The 10,867-nt window shown below is 42.1% G+C and overlaps 1 protein-coding gene across 1 annotated transcript in view; it reads right to left on the bottom strand.

Annotated features, from left to right (window-relative positions):
- Window positions 1-714: 714 nt before the first annotated feature.
- The window catches only part of PPP2R3C (protein phosphatase 2 regulatory subunit B''gamma), a 22,217-nt gene continuing 12,064 nt past the window's right edge, over window positions 715-10,867 (bottom strand). Inside the window, exons 8-13 of the mRNA XM_018567046.1 lie at window positions 9,338-9,393; window positions 8,648-8,723; window positions 7,680-7,816; window positions 5,023-5,160; window positions 4,119-4,178; window positions 715-983 (exon numbers count right to left, since the gene is read on the bottom strand). Coding sequence (XP_018422548.1) covers window positions 795-983; window positions 4,119-4,178; window positions 5,023-5,160; window positions 7,680-7,816; window positions 8,648-8,723; window positions 9,338-9,393 — 656 coding nt within the window. The 3' untranslated portion in view covers window positions 715-794. The remainder of the gene's footprint in view (window positions 984-4,118; window positions 4,179-5,022; window positions 5,161-7,679; window positions 7,817-8,647; window positions 8,724-9,337; window positions 9,394-10,867) is intronic.

Here is a 10,867-nt window from a genome sequence, read left to right as displayed (position 1 = left end):
TAACTCTTTCCTGTAGAACCTCATTGAAGCAAATCTGTCAGACTGGCAAACCTGTGTCAGGCGAGACTCCAGTCCAACACTCCAGCTTGCAAACACCTCACTCTTGGTGCTGGTAATAGTTCCATGAGAGTGCCAGGACACCTGTCATAGGCAAAATATAGAGGCTGCCATTACAGACCTCTCCTTCTAATAATGATAGTTGGCTGAATGTGATGTTGATGAATGTCTCACTTCATTACTTTGACCATGAAGAAGTATACCGGGAAGGAATTCTGACTCTTCTCCGACTTTCCTGATCTGCATGCTTGTTCCATGTCATAGTGTCAAAGTATTGAAGCCAGAGGGTCAGCATAACAGTGAGGCAGCAAGCATTTTTAGGAGGTTATCAATGGAAGTCTCCATATGTTTCTGATGACAAGCTTACTTTAATGCAGAGTCATGTGATTGTCCTGGAACCAGTACTCCTCCAGATGACTGCAGCCGCAAGGATTGGAGAGGCTTTGCTGAACAGGTAAGATGTGAACTGGCAGGTTCCCTTTAGGCTTGTATCGAAAATAAGATTTTTGGGGGCTGACAGTTTGCCAGAGAACAAGCCAGCTGAGGGCAGCAATATATCCTAAATGTCTATGACACACTATCTTCCCGTGTCCCTCAATGGACCACATTTTTTTATGCCATTCGTTACTTGCCTTCTATATTTTCAGCTCCAAGTTCATTAAAATCAACCCATTCATATTGGGGTTATGAGAAGGAAGTTGAGCTCTGAACCCCAGAAATAGCTCTTCAGTAGAATATTATGTATCATCAATGTCTGCAGGGCTCTCTCCGTCAGCAGCTACCAGCACCTCACGATTTTCATAGGTCCAGAAACCATTAAGGTCAATGAGAATACTACACACGGTATCTCCTTGGCTGCTCTGGATGAGATCCTGGAGAGTAATACGTAAAGGATCCTTTGGTTTGACCATGTCAAAGATTTCATCCTAGAAGGGACACAAAGATGTTACAGTGAAATTTTCCATTACCACCAATGTGCTACACTGAAAGTTCTGCTGATCATGGCCCCCATCTTCTTGTGTGTTACATCATTTACTTATGTATACATCAAACTACCACATAATGCGTTTCATTTTAAGAGAGAAACCATTGCCACTGATCACATATAGGCCAGCAATGTATTGACTTTTGCCTGTTCATAAAGAAGACCTTACACAAGAACCAAAGAGTAGAATAAGGGAGTGTGCCTTTTCTGAAAATGCTAGTTCCCTGGCTGTCACTAGTTCCAAAACTTACAGTCACTGCCCCAAAGCAAGCATGCAGCAACCAACGTGAGAACTATCTATATACATCCTTTTTGCAGGTCAGTAACTGATACTGGATAGCATGACAGCTAGACAACTAACATTTTCTGAAGCAATAGTTAGCAGTGGCAGCCTGCATATAGGTTTTCTTTAGAGCTGATCTACACTGAGTGGCCAGATTATTATGACCACCTGACGTTTGTAGGCAAATTAGCTATAATTTTGCGCTGACGTTGCTAGAGGGCCAGACCATTATAAATAGGGAAGCAGGTTGTTTACCACGACAGTAGAAGTGATAAACGCGATTTAACAGCCTTTGAACGTGGGATGATTATTGGCACTCGGAGCCATGGAGCGAGTATCAGCAAAACAGCAGAATTTGTTAAATGTTTAAGAGCAGCTGTTAAAGTGTTTAAAGACTGGACTGTCAGCCGAAAATCTGGGTCTGAACGTGCGAATTGTGGCCGGCAGCGGCTAGTCAATGTTAGGGCAGAACGGAGAGTGGCAAGACTGGTACAAGACAACAGAAGGACAACAGTGCATCAAATTACTGCAGATCATAATCAGGGATCCTCTCAAATGATCTCTGAACGCACTGTTCGCCGCACGCTGCATCGTAATGGATATGGAAACCGAAGGCCTGTTACAACACCTTTGCTGTCTGCAGTTAACAAGATAAAACGTCTCCAATTCGCACAGGAACACAAGGATTGGACAGTCGAGCATTGGAAAAAAGTAATGTGGTCCGATGAATCACGTTTCCAGTTGCATCATACACATGGCAGAGTGAGAATTTGGCGGGAACAGCATGAAAGCATGCACCCCACATGCATGAGTACAACCCTTCAAGCTGGTGGGGGCAGTGTTATGGTGTGGGGCATGTTTTTGGCTTCCTCTGCCTATAGCAATGTTCAACTTATTTTCTTCCAACAGCATATAAAATGGGCTTTTAGTTATGCCTGATACAATTCTCACACATAGTCTGTAATGATGCTGCCTCTGTGCAAGTCTTCAAGGCCGCTGCATCATCACAGGCTGTTTTTTGTTAATGGTCAAGTGTATACAGGGGAGGAGACACAACACCAGCACTGGTATCTGTGTGGGTGGGGGCAGAAGCTGTAATATCAGGCACAATTAAAATCCTAACTTTATACTATTGGAAGAAATTAATAAACATTGCTACATGAGAGGTAACCTGCTAATGACATGTCTAAAAAAATAAAAACCATGGTGGCGGGAGTTCAGTGAATACTGAAAAATGGCCTGGATGGGAAGGGGGTTTAACACCGCGGATGTCAACTGGTTAAAGAATACCTAACTTTACAAATGTTGAAAATGTGCTTAAAAATTAATACATGTAAATACTTCATATAAAATCCACTGAAACCATGTGCTTCTGCAGAATAGCATAGTAGACGCTCCTTGTGTGGGGTTACAGTTCAACTAAACTACAGCAAAGACCATAAAGCAAAATGCATATTAGGGTTGTGTTCCTTCAGATGCATATTCATTCAGCAAACAGGGATTAGATCTTTTATTTCTGTATTTCTTGGAAGTGGAAGCTTACACCTGTACAACTTATGGTAAATAATAGATTTTGTGGATCTGCATTGTAAGTGCATTTTAACTAATATCACAATAAAACATCTGAATGGTTTGCAAGTGGTATTGGCTTTATTGAGGCTGATAAAGTGGTAGCATAAACACATTTATGTTTTAATGCCAATGCATTGTGGGGGAGGGGTCTATATGTAGCAAAGAAAGCCACCTTAGGGCCTGTGTCAAGGGTTTTGTATTCCCATACAAGACTATCATAATGGAAAACTCACTTGAAGCAGGTCAAATTCAGGTCAAAAGGAAGATAACTGCAGGTCAAGTGAACCTGTTACTATCAATATGATGTCATCGACTGTGCAAGTGGAGGAAAAAAAAAAGCACCTAAACCACTACCGTGTTTCCATGAAAATAAGACACTAGGTCTTATTTTCGGGGGATGTCTTATTTTTAAATTCCGTCACACACAGTGTCACAATACCTGCAGGCTGCAGCTGTCCTGGAGCTCTCCTCTCTGATGCCGTCCAGTTTTCTGTGGGATCTCCGCCAGGCAGCCACCTCTCTCGTCGCCAGGCTGGACTGCACGGACTTCCAGTCAGAAGTTCCCTCAGTGATTGAGGCTCAGTCACCTCACCTCACTCCGACCCCACTGTCCATACGTTCCTTGCCGCGCTGTGCTGCTGCCTGCTGGGAAATGTAGTTTTCTGCCCGGCGGCAGCTCTCCAAGCAAAGGCTAGGCAGACAGGTGTCTGCTGATTTCGTGACAGGGGCGGCATAGCGATTAGTCCCCGCCATGTACTCTGGTTGATCTCTGGGCTGCCCCCAAACTAGGTCTTATTTTACAGGAATGTTTAAAAATAGTGCTAGGTCTTATTTTCGGGGAAACACGGTATTTAAAAAGCATTGCCAGCCTGACCACCCCACACACACACACCTCACTATTGGCCCACCATTGTATTTATAAGCCAATACTGAAACCTGGGAGGCTGAAGGGGGTAGATCCAGACCCTTGAACAGGAAAGCTGTCTTGTGTGTGTCTGCCAGAACACCCTAGAATGCAGGGCACCCAGGTGCTGAATACAAAAATGTATCCAATCTGCAGCAGGCGATTTCTATATGGCACTATCGGCAGTTTCACCTCAGGTTTCTTTTTAAGCCGACGCTGGATTAGATGTTACATCTTATGGTGCCTTACTGCTCTTGCACCATGGTTTTAAAGGCTTTAAATGAATGAAAGAAATGAACAAATACTGTAAATGTCACCTTAACATCCTGGAAAGAGACTGGATCTTGGCCATGGATCTTCATTTGCTCTTGAATTGCCTGATGCAAAGACAGAAATAGCAGAAAATTAAGTAATTGCTCTTTCAAAAAGAATGTCAAAAGATACACAAGATTCAAAATGTCATGAAAATGTTCATCTAAAAGAGCTTCCACTGTCTAATGTTATTCAGGTTTGCTTTCTTCCTGCTTAGAGCTGCAGAAGAATTGTGCTATAAAATGTATCTTGTGAAAAGGTTTTACAGATTAACTTAGGCTGACAATGACATACATGTCTCCACCTTTTTTCATACTTTGTTGCACCTTAGTGCTACTGATCTTCTGTAGCCTTATTCTAGCCACTTTCCGTCTAGATTCCAGTATATTCCAGTGATGCCTGCATAGCGTTCCTCAGGACAGGTTTCCTGACTGTGACAACAGTGGACCATGCATGTGTAACGCATGTTGAAATGGTTACTTCATCAGAAGGCTGGGTGACAGGTTGACAACACAGGAGCACCTTGGTACAAAATGATATAGCATTGCCATATATCACATAAGAGGAAGTGCCTGAACAAGGGCCTTAATGGCAGGTTTACTGGGTGTTATATTGATGAAAGCTGCAGATTTAAAAACACTGAACATGACTTCTGAAATGATATTAAAACTCATGAGATTTCTGATGATTGGGTCTACATATACTTTAGGAGGGGAACTCTATAGTTCCATATTTAGATTCGGAAAGCAAATAAAAACATCAGTGAGAAGAGGACTGTAAAAATATTTTGGGGAGCACAGAATGCTGCCACACTGATCTGCAGTAGAAACATGGCAATAACAACCTGCCTGATGCAGACAACACCAATGCTTTTCCTTGCCAAAAATAGAAAAGCAAACAAGGACATACTCTGAAGAAGTAGTTGAAAGAAAAGACATTCAGGTAGCCTTTGTTCTCGATGTCGAGAAGTTTGAATATGTACTGTAGGGCTGCCGGCTCCTTCCTGTTCTCCAATGCCAAGACAAAGTCTAAGTAAGTCTTGTAATCCTAAAAACACAAAGTAAACGGGTAATAGAGTTTTTGCATGCAAATACCCAGCATAACAAAAATGTTAAATACTGCCGCCTCCCACTCTGCAGATGCGGTGGCTACATTTGTTTTCTTTTTTTAGGCCAAGAACTTTCCAGTAAGTACAGAAAATACCCGTTGATCTCATCAGAAATGCAGTGTGCTCGTCACTCCCAGTGAGCTGAACTGAGAGCCCAAATAATGTTATCCTCCTTCTGTAAACTACTAATTCCCCATCCCACCCTTCATGTGATGGGGGTGAAAAGGAAAATATTTTAGAGGTCCAGCTTAGGTGACAACAACAGCTCCCCACATAGATATAGTGAATTGAGTGAGTATAGCCACCCAGGGACAGAAAGTGTATTATTTTACAGAATCACCAGGTGGTGGGGGGAAAAAAAAAAAGGAAAAAAAATGTGTAAAAAAAATAGAAAAAACTAATGCAACCACCACATCCAAGGATGGGTAAGCTTCAATATATTATATTTTTTGTTATGAGTTTAAAGAGTAATTCCACTTTTTTTTTTCTTAACATCTGGGTGACCTGAGTACATTGCAAAGATTTTAACAAACGTTGTTGCAGTTTCCGACCTCTTTTTGTTCTGGAAATATAGCTTTTTGTTCAATCATGTCCTTTCCAGACTGATTCCTGAATAGGAGGGTCTGGGTTCATTATAAATTAGCTGGTGGGCTTCAATTGTTGTAACAGGGAAAATGCAGTGTCTACATCCCTTTAGAAGTAATTAACCTTTAGAGCAGTGGTTCTCAACCTGTATAATCTCAGGACCCACATTTGTCCTTGGCCATTAAGTCGGGACCCAAGACGCACGGCAATGGAATGCACGGCATTGCAGTACTGGGCGTACGGGTGCCGACAATGAATGGAGCTCCCTTTTGGCCATACTTCCAGCCCAGCACACCTCAAGCTGACATGCAGGGTCAGGCAGCATATTTTGAATGGCTTACACGCACGAGAACTGACAGGGCTGGGCTAGGGGGAGGCTGAGGAGTCTCTCACCTAGAAAAGTGGAAGGCATGTAGCGACCCACTGAACATAGGGTCGTGACCCACCAGTTGAGAACCAAGGCTTTAGAGAGTATCTCACCAAAACATGAAATTCCTATTGCAAGGGATGCCAAAAGTTATACTTGGATCTCAAAACAGACTTCTCGGAAAATCAGTCAGCCAATCACAGAAGCAGGAAGTTACATTTCTGGGGGCGTTTCATACACCGAGTAAACAGCACATCCAGGTCACCATATTGCATTGAATCTTTTTGACAGATTTAGAAAATTACAGCAGCTGCAGTTTTAAATAGAAAGGCAATTTTTATTAACATTAAATAACAAATTGGCTTGTGCGACAGTCATATATGCTAGATTTGTTTTTTAAAGATTTTTTCATTTTTATATTTTTTAAGGTGGAGTTACACTTTAAATATGCTTCAACAATAACACAAATATTTCCACTTTACATCACAGCAGTGATGGAATTAGGAATGCCTGTTGACAACCTTTGATTACATTAATTGTAATTCTACCGTAATAGGCACAGAGAAAGTTTCCTAGCTTCCAATTTTACTCATGCTATAGTCCTCTAAGGACACCTCTGCTAGATAAAAGTAAGATGGACACCTTGCCCTGAGGCTTCTCTTGAAGGACTAGGGAACGAGTATAATGGCTGTGTAAAGATGGTACATATCTGATGTGTTCTGGTTGGAATTCTTGAAAGCATGGTCATATAATGTTTACGTTTCTGGACACAACATGCTTAATCAAAATTCCTCCAAGTTAATTGGCAGTTCTGTCTAAACATGGATTCCTGCAAACTAATCTACTTTTCAGAGAACATTAGATTTAAAGATTGCAGAGCTGTTTAAAGACATCTGTACAGTGGCGGAACTACCAGGCTCGCAGTGGTCACTGCCGCGACCGGGCCCTGGAGTTCAGCCACTTGGAGGGAGCCCAGGACAGGAGGAAGGGGCCCTTGGTAACCGCTGATTACCAGGATATTTATTATCCCGGTAACCGCTAATGTCAGTCCCGGGACCTCTTCCTCCTGTCCTGTGCCCTTCATGCTTCACGCTGCTCCCCTCATCTTGTTCCGGGCGCAGCGTGAAGTATCATCCAGCCGGTACAGCAGCCAATGAGTGGGAAGCAGGTTATCCCCACCCCCTCATCACACAGAACTGCTTTATGGATTCTTGCATCGGGGCGCTGAGGTCACTAGTTACACCTCTGCATCTGTAAAATATTCCATAGACACAACTGTGTCTACAGCTCGACAACGCAGCAAGCAAACATTTCTCCAATATTTCTAGTGGAGTGCAATAGATACATCAAAAGCCTTTATAGGCATTACAGGGAACAACTGGGCACAAAACTGACGTATTAAGTGCAGCACTATTCAATCATCTGACTGCTGTGGTAAATACCCTCATGGGTTCAGAGCAGACCGAAGAGGTCATTAGGTAACACATTTTAATGTATAAGACTTACCATCTCCCCATCATATGTCAGACATTCCTGGAAGACTCGATCCAAGAATACACTGGTCAAGGTTCCGGTACCATAACGGGACAGTTCTTCCTTGCTCAGCATTCCATTATGATCTTTATCTAGATTCAGGTACTGACCTAAGTAGTAAAATATGTCAGTGAAAATCAGCTACAAGTCTCGAATCCCGTCTCCACACTGCACACAGCAATCATTTCTAAACACTGCACACATATGGGAACCACAACATTTAACATTTTATTAGTTTCCATCACTTAATGGTACAGGAGATCAGTTAAGTTGTATTCAACCTCAAGAATACAGATGTAATATATTACAGATTATCAGTCCTAAGATGTGGTAGCTGCATTAGATTTCCTTTTTCAAGCTAAGCCCATTATCTGCAAGTACAGAAAAACACCTGTTGATCCTGCCAGAAATCCAATCTGCTTGTAACTTCCTGCGCACTGTATTGAAATTCCAAACAGTGTTATTGGCCTTTCCACATCTTTTCTGTAAACTACAGAACATCTCCCCACTAATTCAGGGAAATGGGAAAAGGGTGAGATGTCTGTAGTCCAAATCAGGAGTAAGCAGCCTAGGGTGTTAACACTGCTCCTCCATCAATACAGTACAGTGAGTAAGTGTCGTCACCCTAGGACAGGAAGTGTGTTACAGGTGAAAATAAAAGGATGAAAATACCTGAAAAGGGAAACTAACAAAGCCAGCACATACAAGGACTGGTAAGCTGCAATAGCTTACATTTTTTTCTTGGGTTTAGATATGCTTCAAATACACATTTAAAACATATTTGTACCCAGATGTTGGTGATAAACTGTATGGCAAATGCAGAGGTATGAATTTGTACATTTGTATATAAACGCAGTACAAGTACAGTAAATAACCTGCTTAGATAGGTCAGTCATCAACCCATGCCAACATCAGATACGGAGAAACTAAAATGAACTTACCATAGACTCTTAATGCAGAAGGAGCGGAAAACCAATTGGACTCCTGACTTTCTTTAGAAAGTTCTTCATCACGCAGCTAAAAATGGAGTAGAATAATGTGGAATTATCACAGAGTTGTCCACTATCAATACCAAACAAACAAGGCAAAACCTAACAACTGGACTTCATCATGACTCATGAACATCCTGCTAGCCACTGCTCTAGATCCAGCATTATGACAATGCCAGACTAGTAATCTACACTAGGATTGCTAGGAGACCACTCGTTTTTTGTCTGTGACATGAAGTTTCTCAGTTTTTGCTCCCTACCAAGTGTGGTTCTGCAGTATTTTGGCCAACAACGCCACCCATGTGATTCTGCCGGCTGGAGACACCTCACCAGCGGCACAATCACTAGTGTGACACGGCACTTTGGCTACATGCCGTAGTCATGCTCTGCTCCATTACTTCCCTGTAGAAATGATGGAGAAGGCCGACTACGGTATATAAAATTTGGAGACCATGATGGAGAAATATATTTTCCCCCTTCATTTCCACCCACGATCAAAGCTCTGGGTTCTCCATGCAAGGAGGAAATGTTTAGGAATCCTAAATTGCCAAAGAAATGCAGCTCTTTGGCCCTTGAACCAAATGATTAGATCGTTGATGTATGTAATGTACTGCAGACAGATAGTAAGATATGAGTACATACCTCAAGTAAATCATCCAGAAAGCTACAGGCTAATATATCTTGTATTTTGATCTTTCCTAAAAAGAAATAAAGAAGACACAATAGCTTAGTACGTAGCACTGTGATAAAGTTGCTGTCTCAACAGATATAAATAATCAGAAAGCATGACATTCTTATAAATTAGAGATGCACCGAAATTACATTTTTAGACCGAAACCAAAAAAATTGTCAGGCCGAAGATGACTTTTTCCCCAACATTTCTTATTAAATTGTATTTATTTTAATTTTTTTTTAATTTACTGTCGGGAGCTCTGGGAAATATCAGGGGTCTTAAGAGACCCCTGATATTTCCCTTTGAAATAGAAAAAGAGATTGTCCTCAATCTCTTATTCTGCAGCCCCTGTTATAAACAGGAAGCCTCTATATTGAGTGCTCCTGTCCATTTGTAAGCCGCTTTCCATCCTCACTTGCTGTCACAGGAGGCCGAGCTGGGCGGTGCGGGAGGAGAGCTCAGCCTCTTGACAGTTGACTCCTCCCCCACACCGCTCGGCATTCTGACTCTCCACCTGTCACAGGAGCAGAGTAGGGCAGTGCGGGAGGAGAGCTTGGTTCCTGTCTCCACCCACTGCCCCGCTCGGCATCCTGAAATCTTCTCTTGTCTCTGCTGGCCCCAGGTCTCTGTCTCCTCTGATCCCTGCTGCCTCTGCCGACAAGGGCAGGGGAGAGCAGCGGGGATCGGAGAGGACACAGACCGACGTCCAGTGGGGAGAAGGAGATGTACTGCATTTTCGACCGTTATGGTACTTTCGCCATTTTGTCCAAAGTTTCAATTGCGGCCTAAATGTTTTGGTGTTTCCCTACTTATAAGCAATTACTTCTGAAAGTTCTAGAATATTAAATATTCTGTCTAGTATTCCTGCTGACATTATATCCTACAAGTACAATGTCATACAAGATATAAAAAAAAGTTGGTGCATCACAAAAAGTATAAACATAACATGAAACATTGAAGTAAATACAGAATGTAATACAAAGAATGTAATCATATCAAGTGCATCTGAGTCAAATTAGGCTACATTATCAGAGCAATAGTTTATCAAGTGGGAACAACCCATGTCAAACTATGTGGGTGGCCAGAACACAGGTCATATTGGAATTAGTGCAAATTAGAGGGGTGGCTACTTTTGTTTCCCATGGTCCCTGTGTGTGTGTTGTAAAGTAGCCACCACTCCAAGATCACTCCTATGATAGACTAAAACTTCAATACAAATTAGTAAACGTGAGATTGTAGTCCATCACAGGAGCGAGCTTGGAGAGTTGACTACTTTACAACATACACAGGGACCATGGGGGAACAAAAGTAGCCACCCTCCAGAAGGAAGGACAGTGTCAGCACCAATTCAGAGAGGATTTGAGGATCTACAGCCGAGTGATACACAAATAAGATGATACATTTTTGTTAATAGGCAAGTTAGGTGAATGCATTTTAAGATGTAATTTCTGAATTTAGTGTCACTTTAAATAAAGATATATCCGATTGCTCTGGAATAG

This window comes from Nanorana parkeri, unplaced genomic scaffold, assembly GCF_000935625.1.
Source record: "Nanorana parkeri isolate BGI_ZX_2015 unplaced genomic scaffold, ASM93562v1 scaffold1002, whole genome shotgun sequence".
In the NCBI taxonomy this organism is placed as follows: Eukaryota; Metazoa; Chordata; class Amphibia; order Anura; family Dicroglossidae; genus Nanorana; species Nanorana parkeri.
Note: the sequence above shows the minus strand (reverse complement) of the source record. Positions and strands in the feature narration are given on the sequence as shown.